Below are 22,877 nucleotides of genomic sequence, written 5' to 3'. Positions count from 1 at the left end.
CTGGGGCTGTGGGTGTGGTGGGAGAGCACTTCCCGGCCTGGGGCTGCAGGTGTGGTGGGAGAGCACTTCCCGGCCTGGGGCTGTGGGTGTGGTGGGAGAGCACTTCCCGGCCTGGGGCTGTGGGTGTGGTGGGAGAGCACTTCCCGGCCTGGGGCTGCGGGTGTGGTGGGAGAGCACTTCCCGGCCTGGGGCTGCAGGTGTGGTGGGAGAGCACTTGCCGGCCTCGGGCTGTGGGTGTGGTGGGAGAGCACTTCCCGGCCTGGGGCTGTGGGTGTGGTGGGAGAGCACTTCCCGGCCTGGGGCTGTGGGTGTGGTGGGAGAGCACTTCCCGGCCTCGGGCTGTGGTGGGAGAGCACTTGCCGGCCTGGGGCTGTGGGTGTGGTGGGAGAGCACTTCCCGGCCTGGGGCTGTGGTGGGAGAGCACTTCCCGGCCTGGGGCTATGGGTGTGGTGGGAGAGCACTTCCCGGCCTGGGGCTGCGGGTGTGGTGGGAGAGTGCTTTCAAGCCAGCAGCGTCCTGAGACCTAACAGGATGGTCCTGGGAGAACAGGTTGCAGGCAGGCATGTGGGGTCCAGCTTTGGAGGCGTCAGCCTGGTGTTCACTGTGTCTTTCTGGGGATGCCATGGATGGAAAGACACATCTTGGTTCCTGAGATGAGAAGATGCTTTTATAAGGCGCATCTGAGGATCAATGAATTTCAGTGAAATGAGTCCAGAAATGTTTTGCCAACAAATAGAAATAATAATGAGAGAAAATTACGATGTGTTCTGTGTGGGGCCCAAACCCGTGTGGGGGCTGGGAGCCGGGGGGTGGGGCTCGTGTCTCTGCCTCCACACGGCCTTTTCATCTCCCATACGCTGTGGAACGGCAGGATTTTTGTTTTGTTTTGTTTTGTTTTTTGAGACAGAGTCTTGCTCTGTCGCCCAGGCCAAAGTGCAGTGGCCTGATCTCGGCTCACTGCAACCTCCGCCTCCTGGGTTCAAGCAGATTTCTGCCTCAGCCTCCCAAGTAGCTCGGACTATAGGCGCCCGCCACAACGCCTGGCTAATGTTTTTAATTTTTAGTAGAGCCAGGGTTTCACCATCTTGGCCAGGCTGGTCTTGAACTCCTGACCTCATGATTCACCTGCCTCGGTCTCCCAAAGTGCTGGCATCACAGGCCTGAGCCACTGTGCCCGGCCAGAATGGCACTTGTATAAAACGCAGTAGTAGGATTGCGAGCGTGGAGGGTGCCGCGGTTTTGAATTGCCTTAAACAATGCTGGAGCTGCACTTACCATTTTGTACTTTGTGGCTGACTGGGAATAGCTGTTCAGGGTTTAATCTGTGGCTACCCTTGCAGGCCCTGGCCGAAGGGTTGTATTCTACTTGGCAGTCACCTTTCAGAACTGGCTCAGAGAAAAATCTGGAACATCTAAAGTTCTGAACTCCTTGCTGGCATTTAGCAAAGGATACAGCAGGCAGGGAGGGCTTCCTGGAGGAGGAGCCCTGAGTAGAGTGTCTCAGGTCCTGGGTGCCTGCTGTGTGTGTTGGGGGGCCGGGCGCTGCCAGGAGTGCCCTGAGTTGAGTAATCGTGACTGTCCCTTGTTGTCCGTAGAGTGCACTAGATGTTGGACCGAGTATGGAATCCGTCATTTCCCCTGCCCGGCGCCGGACAGCAAGCTGCAGAACCCCTGTTCGGGGAAGGACAGGGAAGGAGATCTGGGGCCGGTGGGCATACCCATTGTCCTGAGGGCCAGGAAGCAAGGTACTTCGCTCAGATGCTGCGTCTGAGGGGTCCTGGGAAGGCGGCTTAGAGATGCAGGCGCTGAGCGGGGGGGTCAGCAGCCTCCTGCAGGGAGGAGGCTGGGGGCTGGGGACCTGCATCCCCTGTCCCCCATCAGGCCTTCCCCTGAGGAGGGCCGAGGGTGCAGCCGGCCCAGACAGGCCGCAGGATGGAAGCCGCGTGGTGGCCAGAGTTGGATGGCCCTGTAGTCTCAGGACCGAGCAGGGGTGCTCCTGCTGGGGGCTCTGGACCTGCCACATGGCCCCTCACCCCCAAGCTCAACTGTCCTTGTGTAGTGGGCTGGGGAGGGGTGGCAGGGTGCTTGGCGTGTTTGGGGAGGAACAGATGCAGTGGCCTCTGTGGGTGTCTTGGTGGGCATGCCTCCTGGTGGAGAGGCCCCCTCTGGGTGCTTCTGGGATGCCAGGCTCCCAGGGAGAGGCCTGCTCTTGAGTGCTCCTCCCATGGGGCTCAGACCTGTACCAGGGAGCCTGTGGTGTTGGGCACTGTCCCTGCCTCCAGGAAGCTGGTCTTGCTCATGACAATGCTCGCATGTGAGCAAAGATGCAGAGACCCTGCCACTGTTGCTAGCGTGGCCCTCCTCCCCCGTGGGGTGAGGGCTGTGGAGGTCGGGATGGCAAGGGGGTGAGGCTGCTGACCAGGCCACGGCATCCCCACCAGCCTCGGCCCAAGTGGGGGAGGGGAAGCTGGGGCTGGGGCTCAGGGGGCTCTTAGTCGTGCTGTGGGCAGGCAAGAGCCTTCTAGCACGCCAGCCGGCAAGGCTGTCCACAGGTGAGGGCCGACCGCAGGAGCAGCACAGCCCAGGGCTGATGGCAGGAGACCCTGGAGAGGGCCCAAGGCTGCAACCTGGCTTGCCCGGCTCCCGCACCCCTATGGTAGCTACAGGGGTAGGCAGGGCTAGGGGTGTGTTGTCTTGGAGATGGGGCACTGTGACCCAGAAGCTGCGTGCTTGCTGACGGCACCCAGTGAGGCAGTGTCAGTGTTAGGGGATCTTGGGCCCAGGTATCTGGACACTCAGCTGGGAGGGGTGGTGGCCAGGACCACCCCGAAACAGAAACCAAAGATGAGGTGCCCTAGGGAGCTGCCACCAGAGCCCCCATGGGCCCAGGGCCTTAAACATCCACCTTTTGGTGCCTTTCCAGGGCCTGGGGTCGCCCCTGAAGGCAGCCGGATGCCAGAGCCCACCTCATCACCCACCACCGGCCTGAGGAAGGACCCAGCAGCTGGGCCCCGTGGCCGGATGGTGGGGCCCGGCGCTACCCGGGCCAAGAAGAGGAAGCCCAACTTCTGCCCGCAGGAGACCGAGGTGCTGGTGTCCAAGGTGAGCAAGCACCACCAGCTGCTGTTCGGCACGGGGCTGCTGAGGGCTGAGCCCACGCGCAGGTACCGCGTGTGGAGCCGCATCCTGCAGGCTGTGAACGCGCTGGGCTACTGCCGCCGCGACGTGGTGGACCTGAAGCACAAGTGGCGGGACCTGCGGGCCGTGGTGCGGCGCAAGCTGGGCGACCTCCGGAAGGCGGCCCACAGCCCCGGCCTGGGCTCCGGCAAGCCCCAGGCGCTGGCCCTCACGCCCGTGGAGCAGGTGGTGGCCAAGACCTTCTCCTGCCAGGCCCTGGCCTCTGAGGGCATCGGGCTGGAGCCGCGCAGAGGTGAGTGCCACTCTGTCCAGCAGGAAGGTGGGGCCTGTGTGGCCTTGCTTCCTCCTCCACAGGGCCTTCCTCTCCTGCTCTCCTCCCCCTCCTCCTCTCCCCTCCACCTCCCCCATCACCAGTCTCATCTGGAATGTTCTTGTTCGTTCATCCTCTGCCTGGGGCACTCTACTCGTCCACCCACCTGCCCGTCTGTGCATTCGGTCAACGTATATTCCGGACGCGGGGAGCATCAGCCAGTTGTGTCCCATTTTGTCTCCCTGCTTGGCTCTGGACTTGGCCTCTTGCTCACCCCTCCTAGAGCGGAGTGGAACGGCGTGGGCAGACGGGAGGGACGGAGCTCCCCGCTCACCGTCACCCAGTGGGACCCTGGACCGTGGCTGTAGTGAGAAGGGCATGGGCCGTTGCTGCCTGGGGTAGACCTACGCATGCCGAGAATCTGAGAATCCGGTGTTTCTAGCTGTGCCACGTTGACCATGGCCACGCGTGCTGCTGTTCCTCCTGCTGAGTCCTGTGCTACTCAGGAAAGAAAAAGCTGCTGTGACTTAGTAAACTGGTTTTCTGACCTGAGATTCGGTGCTGTGCTTTGAAACCTGCTGCTCAGTTACTGTTTTCAACACCCAGAAGAGGCCACCCATGGTGTCGGGGTAGGCAGGCTGAGACCCGGGAGGCAGCGTCTGCTCAGAGCTGCAGCAGGCCTTCTGCAGACCCCGAGGCCGAGGCTCTGGCAGAGACCCTTTTCCCAGGGAGAGCCCTGCTCTGTCGATGTCTGGTGGGTCAGGAAGGTCCACAGAGGTCAGTGCGGGCCCAGCGTGTGAGCTCCTGGAGTGGTGAGGCCAGGCAGGTGTCTGATGGATCAGGAAGGTCCACAGAGGTCAGTGCGGGCCCAGTGTGTGAGCTCCTGGTGTGGTGGCGCTGGACAGGTGCTGGGCAGGTGTGCTGGGTGCGCCCAGGCCTCTGGACTGCTGCTTGGGGCTGTGCTGCCAGAGCCGGAAGAGGAGGGCAGCAGCCTGGTTCCCGCACTGGATTCCCGCTCTGGGTAATAAGGTCTCCATCCTGCTGTGGAAGCTGCCTGGACAGGTCATGGCCTGGGACTGGATGGGTCCCTAGAGCACGGGGCTGCGGCCTCCCGCTCGGCCCCAGGATGAGGTCGCAGGCAGTGGCAGTCCTGGCATCCAGCCAGCCCGCCTTGCTGCAGGAGCAGGCTCCAGTTTGACTGTTTGCGCGACAGCCCTCCCTCTTGGCACAGTTGGGGGCCGTGGGGGAGCACCTCTCTGGCCGTCAGTGGGATCGCCAGCCCCAGGGCCACCTCCTTGCTCTGTGTGAGGACAGGTGCTCTGCTCTCTGGCAGCCGCTGCAGTGGCTCAGCCGCCTCACTCCCCGCCCCGCCCTCGCCCCTGAGGTCAGACCGTATTGTAGGCGCTGCTAGGGACTGGGTCGGGGTAGCACAGATCTCAGCTGTCACGGGCTGCGGGTCACTTGCCTCTTCTTCTATATGACGAAGCCCTCCTGCTCTCCTCACAGGGTTTGGGGGTTTCCTGGTGCCATCAGGGCCGGGCACTGAGTGAGCCCAGCCCGTGGCTGTGTGGAGCACCGGGTAATTAACGGGATGATTAGGAAGCAGCGAAGTGAGAGGCACAGCCGTGGCCCTCCACAGAAGGCCTGGGCCTCAGGACAGCTCCGTGCAGCCTGCTGGACAGCGAGTGGCACTGATGGGGTGACCTCGTTGTGTGGACGGGGAGGTGGTCCAGGGGAGGTGGTGGGTGGCTTCACATCCTCTTCTACCTCTCGTGTCCCAGCCTGTGTCCAGCGCCTCTGGTCCCAGATGCGCCCCAGGAGTGCGGTCTGCCTGGGGTTGGAGGGTGGGCTCCGGCCCCCAGGGCCACTGTGGTGGCCAGCCTGCTTCCCCACCAGGGCTCTCCCGGGACGTGCCCGCAGCCCCGAGTGGCCTCCCCACCACTGCCTGTGTCTTACTCCTCTCCATGCTCTCAAGAACGAGCCTTCATTTCCTGTGAACAGGAGTCCCTTTGCCCTTGCCTTGGCAGGAGATGTGGGCCTGGATTGTTACTGCACAGAAGACGGCCTGGCCAAGCCTGAGGGGGCGGGTGCAGGAGGCTGCGGAGGGGGTGCTTGAGGGCACTCTCAGTGTCCTTGTCCTCTGCCAGTCCCTGCTGTGCCACTCGAACCCCCTCCATGTCGGAGTCTGCACCTGAGAGGGTGAAGCCATGTGCAGACACATGGGAGGCGTGGGGTGGGGGAGGGGCCGGCGGGGGAGAGTGTTTTGTGAGTACCTTCTTCTCCGACTCAGGTGGGCGCTGGAGTTTGACCTTGAGGGGCACTTCTCTAATTGCTTACCTTGTCTTTGAGTTTGAAATAGGGTCCCCAAGGTATATTAAGAACTTAAAAAGCCAGCACACACTGCCCCTTCTCTGACAGCCGCCCCACTCCGGGTTGCAGCTTCTCCTCTGGGCACGTGGTGTCATCCGTGGAGTGTGATGTCCGAGCAGTCTGCAGGCCCTGCCTGTGTGTGGGCTGGGTCATGCAGCCCTGGGGGCTCTGAGGCAAAGGGCTAGAGAGGTCCTTTGAGATCCAGGCATAAACCGGCCCAGCCCTGCCTTTCCCAGCTCTGGGGCCTTTGGTGAGTGCCACAGCCTGATTTTATTTCTTTATTGAGGTAATAGTCAGATGTCAAAGTTTGTTATTTCACCCTTTTAAAGTCTGTGACCTGGTGATGTTAGCGCCCAGCCCAGCCCTAGCTCCAGCCCTTAGCCTCACCCTCCAGCCTTACCCCAACCCCACCCCTAGCCTCACCCCACCCAGCCTCATCCCCAACCCTACGCTCACCCCGTCCCACCCCCAGCCCAGCCCAGCCTCAGTCTCAGCCCCATCCCTACCCCGACCCCCAGCCCCAGCCCAGTCCCAACCCTACCCCTGCCCCTACCCCAGCCCAGTCCCAGCCCCACCCCTGCCCTTACTCCAAGCCCAGACCAGCCCCAACCCTACCCCTGCCCCTACCCCCAGCCCCAGCCCAGCCCAGCTAAGCCCAACCCAGCCCTGTCTAGTCCAGCCCAGCCCAGCCCAGTCTAGCCCAGTCCAATCTAGCCCTTCCCAGCCTAGCCCAGCCCAGCCCAGCCCAGCCCAGCCCAGTCTAGCCCAGCCCAGCTCTAGTCCAGCCCCAGCCCAGTCCCAGGCCCAGCCCCAGTGCAGCCCCAGCTCAGCCCTCATCCCCACCCACCCCCATGGCTTTCTTTGCCCTCATAGATCAGATGTCTCTGTCTCAGTCATGAAGCCAGGCAGCATGTACTCTTCCGCCTTCCTCAGCCCAGTGTGTGCCATGTGAGTGGGGAGACACCCCTTTTTATTGCCAGGTGGTGGGCATGCCTTTGGACATACCACAGTCTGTTTCCACTTATCAGTGGATGCTTTTGTGCCCTCCAGCTTTTGGCTGTTAGGAGCAAGGGGGCTGTGAGCATTTCTGTAGGATCTCTGTATGGACAAATGTTTCCATTTTGTCGTTGGGGGATTCTTAACTACAAGTTGAATTGCTGGCCATCAGGCTGGTGTGGCTTTTAAAGAGATGCCCAAGCTGTTTTCCAAGGTAGCTGTGCTGTGTTAAGTCCCCTGAGCAGCAGGGTTCTGAGAACTGAGCTTGTTGTGCTAAGTCCCCCAGCAGCAGGGGGAACTGAGCTTGCTGTGCTGTGTTAAGTCCCCTGAGCAGCAGGGGGAGCTGAGATTGCTGTGCTGTGTTAAGTCCCCCAGCAGCAGGGGGAGCTGAGCTTGCTGTGCTGTGTTAAGTCCCTCAGCAGCAGGGGGAGCTGAGCTTTCTGTGCTGTGTTAAGTCCCCCAGCAGCAGGGGGAGCTGAGCTTGCTGTGCTGTGTTAAGTCCCCCAGCAGCAGGGGGAGCTGAGTTTGCTGGGTGCCCTTGCCAGCCCTGGAGGTCGCCATTTTCAGTGTGGCCACTCTGGGTGGTGCTGTGGTTTGGACATTTGTTCAGTCCTAACATCCTGTTGAAATTGGATCCAGTGTTGGAGGTGGGGCCTACTGGGAGGTGTGTTTGGGTCACAGGGGCAGGGGCAGATGCCTCATGAAGAGGTGAATGCCCTCCCTTATGGGTATGTGAGTTGTCCTGGCCAGTTCTCACCAGAGCTGGTGGGTGAACGGAGCCCAGCCTCCCTGCTTCCATTCTTGCCGTGACTTCTGCACACTCAGCTTGCTCCGCTCTCCACCAGGAGTGGAAGTAGCCAGAGGCCCTCACCCAGTGCCCAATCTTGAACTTGTCCAGTTGTCAGAATTGTGAGCCCCATAGATCCTTTTCACTTGTAACTTTCCCAACCTCAGGGATTCCTTTAGAGCAACACACAGTGGCTGAGGACAGGTGGTGTGCAGTGCGATGACACTGCTCAGAGTTTTCACCTGTGGTGTGCAGTGGGGTGCTGGTGGTGAGAGTTTTCACCTGTGGTGTGCACTGGGGTGTTGGTGGTGAGAGTTTTCACCTGTGGTGTGCACTGGGGTGTTGGTGGTGAGAGTTTTCACCTGTGGTGTGCACTGGGGTGCTGGTGGTGAGAGTTTTCATCTGTGGTGTGCACTGGGGTGTTGGTGGTGAGAGTTTTCACCTGTGGTGTGCACTGGGGTGTTGGTGGTGAGAGTTTTCATCTGTGGTGTGCACTGGGGTGTTGGTGGTGACAGTTTTCTCCTGTGGTGTGCACTGGGGTGTTGGTGACAGTTTTCACCTGTGGTGTGCACTGGGGTGTTGGTGGTGACAGTTTTCACCTGTGGTGTGCACTGGGGTGTTGGTGGTGAGAGTTTTCATCTGTGGTGTGCAGTGGGGTGTTGGTGGTGAGAGTTTTCATCTGTGCTGTGCACTGGGGTGTTGGTGGTGACAGTTTTCATCTGTGGTGTCCAGTGGGTGTTGGTGGTGAGAGTTTTCATTGCATGTTTCTTGCCATGTACTTATTGGCTATTTGTGTATCTTCTTTTGTGTTGTGTCTGTTTGCATTAATTGCTTATTTTATATTGGGTGTTCTTACTATATTATGAACTCACTTACTTGTGATACAGGACGTTGTCAGGTATCTTATTGTGAATATTTTCTCTTACATTATGACTTGTCGTCTCATTTTCTAAGCTGTGTTATTTGAAGGCCAAAGTTTTACTGTTCAATGGGAGATTTTTTCTTTTGTGGTTTTTGCTTTTTGTATATCGATGAATAAATCTTTCCCTATTGCAAGATTGCAAAGAATTTTCTTCCTGTTTTATTTTTAGAAGTCCTGTACTCTAGCTTGTACATGTAGGTCCATGATCCATGTTGAGTTAGTATTTATGTTTCGTCAGCTTTGAGCTGATGTTCAATAGATACCCAAATGCTGTGGCACCACTGATTGAAAAGACTGTGTTTTCTCCATTGAATTACTTTGGTACTTTTGTCTAAAATCAGTTGGCTTCGTGTTCATGTGGAATACTGATTTGTTTCTGTGGATCTATACGTCTCTGCCCATGCTGATGCCACACTGTCCTGCAGTGAGCTGGGAAGAATTCGTCCTCTTCTGTCTTCTGAAATAGTTCGTGTAGAGTTGGTATTACTCTTCCTACAGATATGTGGTAGAGTTCAGCAGTGATGCTCTCTGAACTTGGAGTTTTGTTGTGGGAAGATCTGCAGCTACAAATCCTCTTCCTTTAATGCTGCAGTGCTATCCATGCTGTCTGCTTCTTCTCATGTGAGCTTTGGTTGTTGTGTATTTTTCAAGGAACTCATCCTCTAAGTTGTGAAATTAATTAGCAGGAAGCTACTCCTAATATTCCCTTAATATCCTTTCAATGTCTGTGGGACCCATGGTGATATTTCCTCCTTTATTTCTAATGTTGCTGATTTATATTCAGTTTTTTATTCTTGATTAGTCTGAATAATTTTATTATCTCAGTATTATTCTCATGTAAATCTATGGATTTTATTAATCATTTGAAAGATCCAGATTTTGATATTATTGGTTTTCTCTATTGATGTGGTGTTGGTTGAATTGGTTTCTGCTCACTTTTATTATTTCTTTTGTTTGCTTGCTTTGGGTTAATGTTTTTGTCAGATTATTGACCGAGGTCTTTTTTTTTCCCTAAGTATTTATTGCTATACACTTCCCTCTGTGCATTGCTTTACTGGTACACATTTTAATACCTTGTGTTTTCATTTCATTCAGTTAAGATAGTTCTAATTTCTCTTGTGATTTCTTCTTTTACTCATGTTTATTTAGAAGTGTGTTGTTTGATTTCAGATGATTATGTTCATTCACAGATACCTTTCTGTTTCTGATTTCTATTTCTGCTCTATTCAGAGAATATATTTTATATGATTTCAGCGATTATAAGTATGTGAAGACTTGCTTTATGGCCTAAAATATAGTCTGTCTTAGTGGATGTTCTACGTGCATTTGACAGGAATATGTATTCCTCTGTCGTGTGGGTTAGGCTGGTTGATGGTGGTATGGAGTTTCTGTGGCTTTTCTGCTCTTCTGTCTCCTTGCTCTGCTGACCGCGCTGCCTGTAATTGTGGATCCGTGTGTTTCCTTCCAGTTCTATCAGTTTTTGCTTCAGGTGTTTTCAAGCTGTGATATTAGGTGCATACGCATTTAGAATTGTTTTATCTTAGTTGACCATTTGTTTTTAAAGTGTCCTTCGTTTATCTCTATTATATTTGTGGTTCTGAGTTCTTTTCTGATACTAGGGTAGCCTTCCCAGCTTTCTTGTGATTGCTGTTTACATGATACATTTTTCCAGTTTTTACTTATAATTTCATCTGATTTTTTATGTGAAGTAGGTTTCTTGCATATACTGTATGGCACAATCTTGCCTTTTCTTTCTTTTTTTTTTTTTTTTTGAGACAGAGTCTCGCTCTGTCGCCAGGCTGGAGTGCAGTGGCGCGATCCCGGCTCACTGCAATTTCCGTTTTCTGGTTTCAAGCAATTCTCCTGCCTCAGCCTCCCAAGTAGCTGGGACTACAGGCATGTGCCACCACGCCCAGCTAATTTTTGTATTTTTAGTAGAGACGGGGTTTCACCATGTTGGCCAGGATGGTCTCGATCTCTTGACCTTGTGATCCACCCGCCTCGGCCTCCCAAAGTGCTGGATACAGGTGTGAGCCACCGCGCCTGGCCGCCTTTTCTTTTTTTTAAGACAGGGCCTCTTGCTCTGTTGTCCATGCTAAAGTTTAGTGGCATGATCATGGCTCACTGCAGCCTTCATCTCCCAGGTTCAAGCAATCTTCTCACCTCAGCATTTCAAGTAGCTGAGACTGCAGGTGTGCACCACCACAGCTGGCTAATTTTAATTTTTTTGTGGAAAGAGGATCTCACTGTGTTGCCCAGGCTGATCTTGAACTCCTGGGCTCAAGCGATCCTCCTGTCTTAGCCTCGGAAAGTGTTGGGATCACAGGCATGAGCCACACGCCTGGCCAGAATCTTGCTTTTACTCTCGTGGGAGAATCTCTGCTTTTTGATCGGAATGGTTAAAGTAGTGCTGCTGTTCCGTAGAATTTTTGGTGATGATGAAAAGGCCCTGTAGTCTACTTTCTATAGTGGGACAGCCATTTGCCACATGGGGCTCCAGGGCACTTGAAATGTGGCTAGTGCAATAGGAACGAAGTTTATCATTTAATTTAATTTTAATTAATTAATATGTACATTTAAATTGCCACAAGGGGTTGATGGCTACTGGAGTGGACAACCTGTGTTCGGCTGAAGCGTTGTTAGTGTAAGGCCATCATGTTCTGCTTTACATCTACTGTCTTGACGTTTGCTGTCTGTATTTCCCTTCTGTTCTCTTTTTCTTTTTTCTTTCTCTTCCTTCCTTTTTTTTATGGAGTGAGTAATTGAGTGCTGTTTCGCATTCCATTTTGTCGCCACTATTGGCTTATGAGAGATTCCTGTTTGCTTCTTTTTTTTAGTGGTTGCTTTAGAGTTTACAACATAGGTCTTTAACTTTCCACAGCCCGCCTTGAGATATCATGTCCTGTGTGGTGGATTGTGTCCTGTGTGGTGGATCGTGTCCTGTCTGGTGGATCGTGTCCCGTGTGGTGGGTCGTGTCCCATGTGGTGGGTCATGTCCTGTGTGGTGGGTCATGTCCTGTGGTAGCTTGTGTCCTGTGTGGTGGGTCATGTCCTGTGGTGGGTCGTGTCCTGTGTGGTGGGTCGTGTCCTGTGTGGTGGGTCGTGTCCTGTGGTGGGTCGTGTCCTGTGTGGTGGGTCGTGTCCTGTGTGGTGGATCGACTGCACAGGGATGCAATTCTGGGTCCCATGCCTGCCCCTTCAATGTGCTTTCAACATATTGAGCACCATGCGTTATTTATCACACGTGATGACACTGGCACATAGTTACGGATTTTGCTTTCACAAACTGTAGTGTTTTAAATAAACGAAAGCACCTCTTTTTAATTTACGTGCTGGCATTCTTCAGTTCTTTGTGTAGATCCAGGCTTCTTGCTGTTACTTTTACCCTAACTAGCTGCTTCTAGCATTTGCTGTACTTTACACCTGGTTGGAACTGACGCTTTTCATTTTTGCTTATCAAAATCTGCCCCTGGTTTTGAAATGTATTTCCAGTGGGTATAGAATTCTAGTTCTAACTTTTTCCTTCCAGCACTTTAAAGACATCCTTCCATTGACTTTCGGCTTCCACAGTTTCTGATGAAAGGGTCAAGTCTTTCTCATGTTTTCTTCTTCCTCATGAAATGTGCAGTTTTTCTCTGGGCCCCTTTTAGGGTTTCTTTATCACTGATTTTCTGCAGTTTGCCTATAATGCACTTGGATTCTAAAAATATGTATTTATTCTGCTTGTGGATTGGTGAACTTCTTGAATCTCCGAGTTCATCGTTTCATGAAATTTGGACGCCTGTGGTCAAGATTTCGGCGGTTCTGTTAGTTTGTTTTGTTTTCGCCCCCCCTGCTGCCCCTCTCCCTGTGTGTGCCTCTTACTGGCCTGCGACCTTGGGTGGGCCGTGTGACCTTGAGCAGGTCCCCTGCCCGCCTGAGAACGGGGAGTGACGCAGGGCGCTGGTATGAGTTCCTGTGCTCCTGCCAGAGCTTGTCCCATGTTAGAAGGAAAACTTCAGCGGAATTACATTTAAAGGAGTTTAATCAAGGAATGAACGATTTGTGAATCAGGCACCTCCCGAGCCAGAGCAGGCCCAGAGACTCCAGCACAGCCAGTGGGTAGAAGAAGATTTTGACAGAAACAGTAAAGTGACGTATCGAAAACGGAAGTGAGGCATGGAAACAGCTCGATGACAGCTCGGTGTTTGCCTTTCGAGCACGGTTCCCACAGTTGGCTACGTTAGAGTGGCCAAAACTCAGTGACTGGCACAAGCGAAGGCCGTGGTCCGTTCACACTGCCACTTGCTACAGCTGTACGGGGAACCCTTTAGGCTGGACGGAAGGCGTGTAAGGAGCGCCTTGAGGCTAAACTCGATTTAACCCATTATCATTCTTGTCGTTTCACTGATGCAACTGATGCCCTGACTTGACCTTGCTGGGGCTGGGCCATGTGACATCGAGGGGTGGTGGGTGCTGGGTGATGGGGGGCTGTTCCTCAGGCCTCCTTCCTGGAGGCTGCCTGGAAGTTTCTTCTTTCTCCAGGCCTTGCATGAGTGTGGCTGCTGGACCAGGAGGCCTGCGGCTGGGGCAGGGCAGAGGCAGCCAGACGGAAAGTATGTAGAGGCCGGGACTTGGCCCTGTGAGCCAGGGGGGCCCAGAGCAGCCATGACAGGCCTGTGCACTCACAGACAGGGTGCTAGGGTCAGCCCTGTGCTGGCCAGGCAGCTCAGTGACCCCGAGCAGAGCCAGGCTGGGGCCTCGCCCTGGTGGAGCACCACATGTCCAGCCAGGTGTGCCGTGTCCCTTCATGCTGGGACACCTCAGGCCGCCCAGACAGGGTTAGTGTTGGGAGGGTCCCCACGGCACCCTTAGCGTTTTCTAGCCCTCACTCCTGTTTGTAGACCTCAAACCATGTTCCTTTATTACTGAGCTTTAATATGGAAAATTCTAAACACCCTGAGAAAGTCGAAAGCACTGTGCAGACACCCGCGCAGCCGGCACCTGGACGCGGGCCTGGAGTCTGGCTGCCTGGGCTAGCCGCACCTTCTGTGCCTCCACCTGCGCACGTTTCAGAGTGAACCGGCCCTCGGCGCGTTTCCTCCTGACGGCCGGTTGACTGGCCGTGCATTTTTCTTTCAAGGTGACATGTATGTGCAGTGAGTTACACAGCTCCTAAGTGTGCCGTTCTGGGCGTTGTGACAGAATCTGTAACCCACAGCTCTGTCCAGGCACAGGGCAGTCCCCCAGGAGCGTCCGTCCTGCCCTGCCCCAGCTCCCCAGCCTGCTCAGAGGCCCCGGGATTGCCTTGGTGGTTCTGGTCCTTCGTCCCGTTGGCGCTGGCATCTGGGCGATGTTTCTGAGATTCCCCGTGTTGCGTGCCTGCAGTTTCCTTGCACACAGGCCCCGTGTGACTGTCCTTTCTGCCGTGTCTCCTGGACAGCAGCCCTCTCTCTGGGTGTGGGCTGGTAGGAATCAAGCTGCTGGGAGTGGGAGTGCTCTTCAGGAGCTTCTCTGGATGTGTGCTCCTCCTCTGTAACCCCGAGGGCTGCCAGCTGGAGGGTGGGCACGGCGAGTGTTTTGATGTGGTTTGGTGTGCGCTCTGCCCCTCTGTGTTAATGTCCAAGATGCCAGCTGGGGGGTGCGCAGACGGCGAGTGTTTGCAGCCCGCAGACCCTTCCTGTGGTGGTCGTGCTGTTTATCCTCACCACGCAGCAGGCGAGCGAACCATCGCCATAGCCTCACGAGGACTTGCTGTCCCCATCATGTCCTGTGAGTTTTTAAAAACAGATAGAATTCAGTCACTCAGAATTCATCCTCTTAACCACATTAAAGCATGCAGTTGAGTGCCAGAATATTCAGCATTCTGTAATCATCACCACCTTTCAACGCTAAAATGTTTTCATCACCCCCAGAAGGAACCCCGTCCCCATCAGCAGTCCCACCCATCCGCCCCCCCACCCCTGCTGCGGCACCGTCCTCGGGTCGGTCTGTCCTGACGCTGTAGAGGTGTGGAACTGTGCGGCCTGTGGCCTCTCCTCGCTGACTGTCATTTCCGCGTGCACCACGCTCAGGGCTCACCTGCACCGCGCAGGAACCCGCGTTCTCTTTCCAGTGCTGAGCTGCCCACGTGGAGCCAGACCTCGTAGTGTCTGTTGTTGCCTCATCAGCGGGGCTGTGCTTGACTCTTAGTGATGCCACTCTGAGCCTCTGGCACACGCGCCAGCTGCTGGGTTGTACGGGAGCTCAGGGCGCGGCCTTTCTGAGGGACCACCCCCTGCCTTCCAGCTTGTGGGTGCTGTGAAGGCAGGTGTCCAGCCTCGACCCCAAGGTGGCCGAGCCGTGAAGGCAGGGAATGGGGCTCAGGGCCACTCTGCCGCCTCTCGGCTCCCCACCCCGGGGGACTGCCCAGAGTGGTCAGCAAAGCTGGGCACGCAGGCTTCACCCTCAGCCTGTGTTCTCTCCTCCCAGCCACCCAGGCCGATCCACGAGACCTTCACGAGCTGTTTCAGGAGACGTCGGCCAACGTCTTCCAAATCAACTTCAGCGGTGAGTCTGTGTCTGGCCCGGGTCTGCGCCCTCTGCCCAGGTGCCTGGACCACCAGAGACATTGGAGGCTAGGGTGCTGGTGGACAGCTTCCCCCCTCAGGCCCTCCCGTGGTGCAGTCCCGGGTTTCTCGGGTGGGAAGGAGCGAGGGCTGGGTCAGGCCTGGGTGCCGTTCCAGCTGGCTGCTCCTGCCCACTGCCCCTGCCTGCTCCCCCTACCTGCTGCCTCCTGCCCGCTGCCCGCTACCTGCTGCCTCCTGCCCGCTGCCCCTGCCTGCTGCCCCCTGCCCACTACCCCCTGCCTGCTGCCACCTGCCCGTTGCCCCCTGCCTGCTGCCCCCTGTCCCCTGCTGGCTCCTCTCCCAACCCCACGATGCTCCTTCTTGAAGCCTTTTGTGTGCTCTGGATGGAGCCCAGGGGAGGAAGGAGCATCCTAGGGCCCCTCAGACTTGGAGACCAGAGGTCACTGAGGCTGGGATCAGGGATGAAAGCCACACCCAAGATGGCCACGGGAGGGGCAAGGGCGGGGTGAGGGGAGCAGGGTGGAGAGAAGCTGTCCCCAGAACCAGGGCAAGCCTGCTGGAGGCAGCTCCTCAGAGCCCCTGAGCTGCACGTGGACCTGAGTGTCTGTCTTAGGCCAGCTGGTGAGGGGTCCGGGCTGGCATGGCCTCCTGCTGAGGGCAGTGTGGGTCCTGGCCTCCAGACCACTCAGGTGGTCCGCCCCGGCTCAGGCACTGGTCCGCGGGCTCTCCTCACTGTGCCTGGGCTGTGGTGGGCCACCCATGGGAGTAGCAGGGGTAGGGAGGCTCCTTCTGACCCTCACACCTGTCCCTCTTCTCTCGGGCAGTGACGTCCTTGGAGCAGAGCCTTCGGTCCCTAGGGACACCGAGTGACACACAGGAGCTTCGGGACAGCCTGTGAGTGTGTGGTGCAGCATCTCCGCCCTGGGCGCGGTGCACATTGGGGTGCAGGGCGGGAGTGTGGTCCTGTGCACACAGGCTTTGTCCACACAGCTGCTTGCCCACAGCTGCCTGGGCACACGTGTGCACATACACATACGCACCTGCGGAGAAGCCTGGTCAGGGCTGTGAACCTGGGACTGGGCCCTCGGCCTGCAGGTTCCCTCCGCAGGGCACAGGTGTGCCTGCCCCGACACAGAAGCCAAGTGCACCAGTGCATGCCCCAGATGCATGTGTGTGCCAAGGTGGGGGGTTCATGCCTGCTGGCACATGCTCTGCCCTGCCAACATGCTCCAGATGTGTCTTTGCCACATCTGAAGGCTCCCTGTTGGGGCCTGCACATCTGTGGACACAGGAGGTGACACAGATGTGCCATTTGCACAGCCATGGGCTAGGTTGGAGTGGGGCGTCTGGTCTTGTGTCTGCCCTTTCAGGGAGCTGAGCCTTGGTGGGGGTCCCACTGAACTTTCCTTGAGGGGTGCCCAGCGGCCTGCCCTGGGTTTGGCTAGTCTGGGATGGGCAGAGGCACCTGAGGTGCTGTCTGCTAAGCCTGAGCCCGGGCTGGGCTGGAGAGGGAAAGGAGCATCTGCCTCAGGTGTGGTCAGTGTGGCACTATGGGGTCTGAGGGGATGCTGGCAGTCTATACCTTTGACCCCCAGCTGGTCCCCACTGCACTCACTGGCCTGTGCCCCACCGCCCTGCAACCAGCCCCGGGTGCGCTGCTTGCTTGGGGTTGTCCTCGGGCTCCTCTGTGCAGAACTGGGGGCCACACCAGCCTCGCACCTGAAAAGGCCAGAACTGAGGAGGCTGGGAGGGTCACGGCTCCCACCATGGTGGAGGGTGCTGGAGTCTCTGCTCCTCCTCACAGTGGCTCCGTTTATAACACAGTGCCCTTCTGCACGGGCTCATGCATCAGCTGCAGAGCACCCTTTGCAGAGGTTCAGGGCAATTCTATTCTTAGCTTTTTTTAAAGGAAACACTGTTTTCTGATGTGACCGTGATGCAGGCTCGTGCCAGGGAATTTGGACACACAAGATCCCTGGGGAGCTGTGGTTAGCATGTCAGCGTTCTCTGCCAACCCTCCCCACACTCACACACATTCACAGGGTCACAGTTCAGCGACGGACTCCGGACCTGCCGGTCACACCGGGCTCTGGGGTTCTTGGGCACGGGAAGCGCGCATCCTCTCAGAGGCACTGTCGATGCTTGGAGCTGGGTGACTCGTGTGTGGGTTGCACCTGGGGCTCTCCTGTCTCGTCAGAGTGCTGAGCAGTTCCCAGCGCAGCTGTTGCACTTAGGTCTTAGTGCCTCTGCAGGGCTCCTGGGTTAGGTCACAGGGCCAGGAGGGACGGGCATTTCAAGACCTGATCCTCACATGCATATCCTGGGCTGCCCAGCCTGCTTAGCGGAAGCCCGACGCTGCCCTGGTGGAGTAGGAGACTGCCCTGGTCTCAGGACTGGGTGTCCCGGCGCCTCGGCCTTCCCACGGGCTGACCTCAGCGCTCATGTCCTGAAACCCTTGCCTTAGTGCTTTTCTGACCCTCCTGCGTGGCCAGCTGCAGGCCTAACCTGCTTATCATGGCTTCCAGAGACTTCTGTGGCCCCTCTGATGCTCCCCTATCATGGACCATTAACGTTTAAAAATAACTCTTGAGACCAACAGGATTGCCAGTTCTGTATTTCCTCCACATTGACGAAGTCGCCAGCTAAGGACATTTAAGGAATATGCTTTCATCCATGGCAGCCATCGCTTGATTAGGGAAGAGGCTCTCCAGCCCTGCAGCGCAGGCGGGGCCCAGTCTCAGGAGGGGGTTGGTCCTTCCTCTGGAATCACATTCAACTTCAGAAAAGCCTTGCCAGGTGGGGCCCATGTCCCTGATGTCATGCAAGGCCAGCGTGGCCAGGTTGTTTCTGTCACCTGTGTGCGGACCCTGCCCAGACCTCCCTGTCACAGACCCACAGATTGGAGTGCAGTGGCCACATTACGATCCCATGGGGGGCTCAGTGGCAGCTTGGCTCACGCCCTGCCGTCTGGACTCCATTCCCTTCCATCCTGGGGGTCATCCCACTCTAGAGATGGTGTGTGGGCCAGCGTACCCCTGCTGTGTGGCACAGAGAGCCCGCTTCCCTGGGGTTTGGGGCTTGTCCCGTGGGCCGCATTCCCTGGTCTGCCAGGGCATGCAGCGATGCCTCCCGCTCACCTCCCGGTTGTGGGGAGGTGTAGGGTGGGTGGCCCTGATGGGGGTGCATGAGACGTGGTGGCTGAGGGTCTGCTGGCCCACCGCCCCACGGGCAGTGATGGGGGTGAGGTCCGGGTGAGCTGGGCTGCTGCTCCGCCTGAGGGGTGCCCTCCTTCCCGGCCCAGGATTTACATGTCAGAATCAGCACCAGAAGGGTTCAAGGAGCCTTGGATGGCAATCATCCAGCAGTGAGGGCCTGTGCTTGGCAGCTCTTTCAGGGGCTTAGTCCTCACAGCTGCGCCTCCTGCAGAGACAGCTTAGGCAGGGCAGGACTGCGAGCCATGTGCCCGGCTCGTCCCATCCCACATGGAAGGCAAGCCCCTGTGGCACACAGGTGGCCAGCAGGGTGTAAAGAGCTAAGCCCCTGGCCAGCCTGACAGAGGGCGCTGTGAGGGTCAGAGAGGGCTCATACCACCCTCCATAGGTAAGGACAGACACATTCGCCAGTTGGTACCAAACCGCACCCCTCAGTCCTGCTGTGAGAATGCACCCATTCACCAGCTGGTACAGAACCACGCCTCTCAGTCCTGCTGTGAGGATCGGCCCATTCACCAGCTGGTACAGAACCGCGCCCCTCTGTCCTGCTGTGAGGACAGACCCGTTCACCAGCTGGTACAGAACCATGCCCCTCAATCCCGCTGTGAGGACAAACCCATTCTCCAGCTGTTACAGAACTGCGCCCCTCTGTGCCACTGTGAGGATGCACCCATTCTCCAGCTGTTACAGAACTGAGCCCCTCTATCTTGCTGTGAGGATGCACCCATTCACCAGCTGGTACAGAACCACGCTCCTCTGTCCTGCTGTGAGGATGGACCCATTCGCCAGCTGGTGGGCATTTGGGTGGCTTCATTTTGACCACGATGAATAAAGCTGTGGTGAATGTTTGTGTGTAGGTGTTGGCGTGGCCGTAGGTTTTCACCTATCTTGGGTGTATCCCCAGGAGTGGACTTGCTGGGTTATATGGTGGCTCTTTAACCCTTTGAGGAACTGCCAGACTTTTCCAAAGTGGCTGCCCCATTTGACGCCCCCACCAGTATTGTTGGAAGGCTCTACTTTCCCTGCCTCACTGCCAGTACTTGCTGTTATCTGTCTTTTGGATGCTGGCCATCCTGGTGGGTGCGAAGTGGGGTCTTGTGGTAATATGATTGGCATTTTCCTAGTACTTGATGGCATCAAGCATCTTTTCATGTGCCTGTTGGCTGTTTGTCTATCTTCTTGGAAGAAGTGTCTATTCAGATCCTTTTCCCATGTCCTAATCAGGTATTTTTCTTTTTACTGTTGAGTTGATTCCTTCTAAAAGTTTTCTCCTGCTGCGCAGTTGTGCTCTCCTGGGCCCTTGCCTTCACTGGTGCTGGTTCCTCATCCATTTGTCTCCAGCCTCTTCCTCTTTGAACTCCCCCCCTTCCCTTGGTGATATTGCATGTCCCACAGCTTGGAATCCCTCCTCAGTAGGGCCCCAGAACCCCAGGTGTCCCTCCAGCCCTGCTCCCTTCTTGCTCTCTGAGTTAGGGTCCTTCTGGATTGACCTGGGGTCTCCCTGTCAGTCCCAGGCCAAGAAAGAGATGGGGCTGCCCCAGCCCCACTTCTGCCCACTGCAGCTCACCAGCTGCAGCCTGCAGGTGTTTTTGTGACTGAGGGCCTGCGTCCTTGTCTGTAAAACATAGGTGGTCATGAGAGTCAGTGAGCAGATGTGATGTACGTCGGACATGAGGTACCTCCAAACGACATCTTAAATAATGACAGGCAAACAAGAGAGCCTCCATGCTCAGGTCAGTTCAGGGACAGCAGACCTGGGCACGAGAGGAAGTGGGTCTCAGGTGACACCCCTGCTAGGCAGGCATCACAGGTGCCTCAGTCACCTGACTGCTGGCAGCGATGGCACCACCTGGCTGGCAGCTGTGCAGGCCTTGCACAGGAGTTCTGGGAGAGGGGTGCTTGGGTCACGTTCCTCAGACCCTGTAGCCACCTACCTCACCTTTCAGCAAAACCATGCAGAGCTGGTTGTGGGCTAGTAAAGTGGTCACGGGGATGTGTGGGCTTTGTAAAGTGGTCATGGGGATGCGTGGGCTTTGTAAAGTCATGGGGACTCGTGGGCTTTGTAAAGTGGTCATGGGGACGCGTGGGCTAATAAAGTGTTCGTGGGGATGCGTGGGCTTTGTAAAGTGGTCATGGGGATGCGTGGGCTAATAAAGTGTTCGTGGGGACGCGTGGGGTTTGTAAAGTGGTCATGGGGACGTGTGGGCTTTGTAAAGTGGTCATGGGGACGTGTGGGCTTTGTAAAGTGGTCACGGGGATGTGTGGGCTTTGTAAAGTGGTTGTTGGGATGTGTAGGCTTCATAAAGTGGTCATGGGGATATGTGGGCTAGTAAAGTGTTCATGGGGATGCGTGGGCTTCGTAAAGTGCCTTGCTGGTCCTGGGTTGCTCTGTTGCCCTGGCTGAGGCACCCCACCCTTCCGGGCAGTGTCCAGCCTCAAAGTGGAGTCATCATTTCCCGGGAGAGCCCTCTCCAGTGGGACCCACACTAGGCCTTGCTGCCCCATTGCCCCCCCACAGGGCCTCCCTGTGCCAGCAGGGGTCTGAAAGTGCCTCTTTAGGGTGTCTCTCATACTTTGGCTAGAGGCAGCATTCCAGAGAGTCCCCGACGGCTCACTGTCCACCGTGGAGACCAAGGCCACGAGCCGTCCCACCCCCTCCCACTCCCCATGCCACTGCGTTCAGCCAACTACGCCAGTGCTGCTGCCAGTGCTGCCCAAGCAGATCTCTCACGCTCTTCTGTAATTCAGTCTACACTTTAGAGTCAGCTTGTCAATTATTATTTCTTTTAAAAAAAAGCCTGCTGTAATTTTTAGGGGTTACCTTGAATCTGTAGGCAAATTAAAGGAGAACTGCCTTCGTAACAACATCATTGTCCAACCCATGGATGTGGTCAGGCCGGCCTTTCTCTTATCTGTGTTCTTTTCCTCTTGCTGACTGCAACTCCATATAAATACGGGTGACTTCCGTGTACTTCCTTGAATCCTGCGACCTGCATAGATTCCCTCGCTGATTAGTTCCGGGGGCTTCTTTGTAGATTTCTCCAGATTTTCTATATAGATGCACATGTGTCTGTGACTGAAGACAGTTTTTCTCCTTCATTTTCAATCTTTAAGCTTCTTAGTTCCTTCCCCGTTGTTCCAAGGCAAACCTTCACAAAGGGGAGTCAAAGTGGCCCAAGCACACGCCTGCCTCCTTCCCGGCCTTTCAGGGAGGCATTCCGTCTTTTGCCGTAAGCATACTAGGTGTTAGTTTTGTTTTTTTATTTAACAGACACTCTGTATTGGGTTGAGGATGTCCCCTTCTTTTTTCTAGTTTCCTTAGTTTTAGTCTAGAATGAGTGTTGAATTTTGTCACACGCTTTTTCTGCATAATTTATTAAGATGTTTTTCTCCTTTTTAAATTTGCTCTGTTGATGTGAGGATCACACTCATTGATATTTGAATGTTGAACCAACCTTAGATCCCCTGGGTAAGCTCCTCTTGGTCATGTTGTTGTATACCTTTCACATATTGTTGAATGCGTTTTTCTAAAATTGTATCGAAGATTTCTGCTGCTGGGTGAGTGATATATAGGTTTCTTTCCTTTAGATTTTCTACTTGGGTTTTGTCATCAGGGTAACGTGGGCCTCAAACAGTGTGTGTCTCTTCTCTGTTTTCTAGGGGATTACATGATGTTGAGACTGAAGCTTGCTGTGGCTGTGTACTTGCAGCAGTGTTTTTAAGTGCAAATTGAATTCCTGCCATACATATAGAGCTATTTAGGTTTTCTGTTTCTTTTTGAGTCAGTTTCGATATAATTCGTGACTTTTAAGGAGTTTTTCTATTTAATCTTAGTTGTCAAATTTATGGGCCTCACAGGATCTGTATTTCTTAAATGTTCTTTTAATGTTGGATCGGTAGTCAGGTTCACTGTTTCATTCTTACCTTGGTAATTTGCATATGTGGTTTTTTTTCTCCTGACCTGTCTTGGCAGAGCTGTGTAATCCTTTAAATGCTTTTTGATTCTATTTGTTCTATTATTGATCTGTTTGCTACTTTATTAAGCATTGAACTTAACTTCATTATCTCTGTTCTACTTTCTTTGTGTTTAATTTGCTGGCTTCTTTAGGTGGACTTTCTGGACATTGATTTTATTCTTTTTTCTAGTATCAGAATTTAAAGCAACAGTTTCCTTGTAAGTGCTGTTTTAGCTGCATCCCTTAGCTTTGTGTGTTGTTTTAAAGCGTGTTGTCTACTTGTTGGAGGTAGGGGTACTGCGGGTACCGTGGCTGTGACTGGAGGTGTCCGCCAGGCCTTTCTCTGGGACGAGCGCAGGGGAAGGCCCTCCCCGTGCCCTTCCTGACTGGGGGCTCATTCCTCACTCCCTCTATCACTTGCTGGGTTTCTGGTTGGCAGCCTCCTGTTCCCACGACAGACTTGGCAGGGTCATCTGAAGCCTGGGGGGTTGCCAGGTCGGGTGAGGAGGCTTCAGTCGCTTTGATCCTGCACGGTGCTAACAGTTTGTGAGGGAGACGGAGATGAGAGGAGATCCCCCCTGGAAAGAGAAGCCTGACCCGCCGCGCACAGGAAGCGGCCGCCTTTGTTCTGGCACTCA

General features: G+C 55.4%; 1 protein-coding gene across 8 annotated transcripts in view; it reads left to right on the top strand.

Moving 5' to 3' along the window:
- The window catches only part of TSNARE1 (t-SNARE domain containing 1), a 133,200-nt gene that overhangs the window by 63,391 nt on the left and 46,932 nt on the right, over positions 1–22,877 (top strand). For 7 of the 8 annotated variants that reach the window (XM_032254556.1, XM_032254539.1, XM_032254575.1 and 4 more), the window contains 4 exons: positions 1,596–1,745; positions 2,924–3,430; positions 14,974–15,051; positions 15,896–15,965. In XM_032254556.1, coding sequence (XP_032110447.1) covers positions 1,596–1,745; positions 2,924–3,430; positions 14,974–15,051; positions 15,896–15,965 — 805 coding nt within the window. The remainder of the gene's footprint in view (positions 1–1,595; positions 1,746–2,923; positions 3,431–14,973; positions 15,052–15,895; positions 15,966–22,877) is intronic. The other variant, XM_032254582.1, reaches the window with a different exon arrangement.

This window comes from Sapajus apella, unplaced genomic scaffold (genome assembly GCF_009761245.1).
Source record: "Sapajus apella isolate SASKATOON/1434 unplaced genomic scaffold, GSC_monkey_1.0 scaffold3, whole genome shotgun sequence".
Taxonomy (NCBI): domain Eukaryota; kingdom Metazoa; phylum Chordata; class Mammalia; order Primates; family Cebidae; genus Sapajus; species Sapajus apella.
The sequence above is the reverse complement of the archived record's forward strand: the minus strand, read 5'-3'. Positions and strand labels throughout refer to the sequence as shown.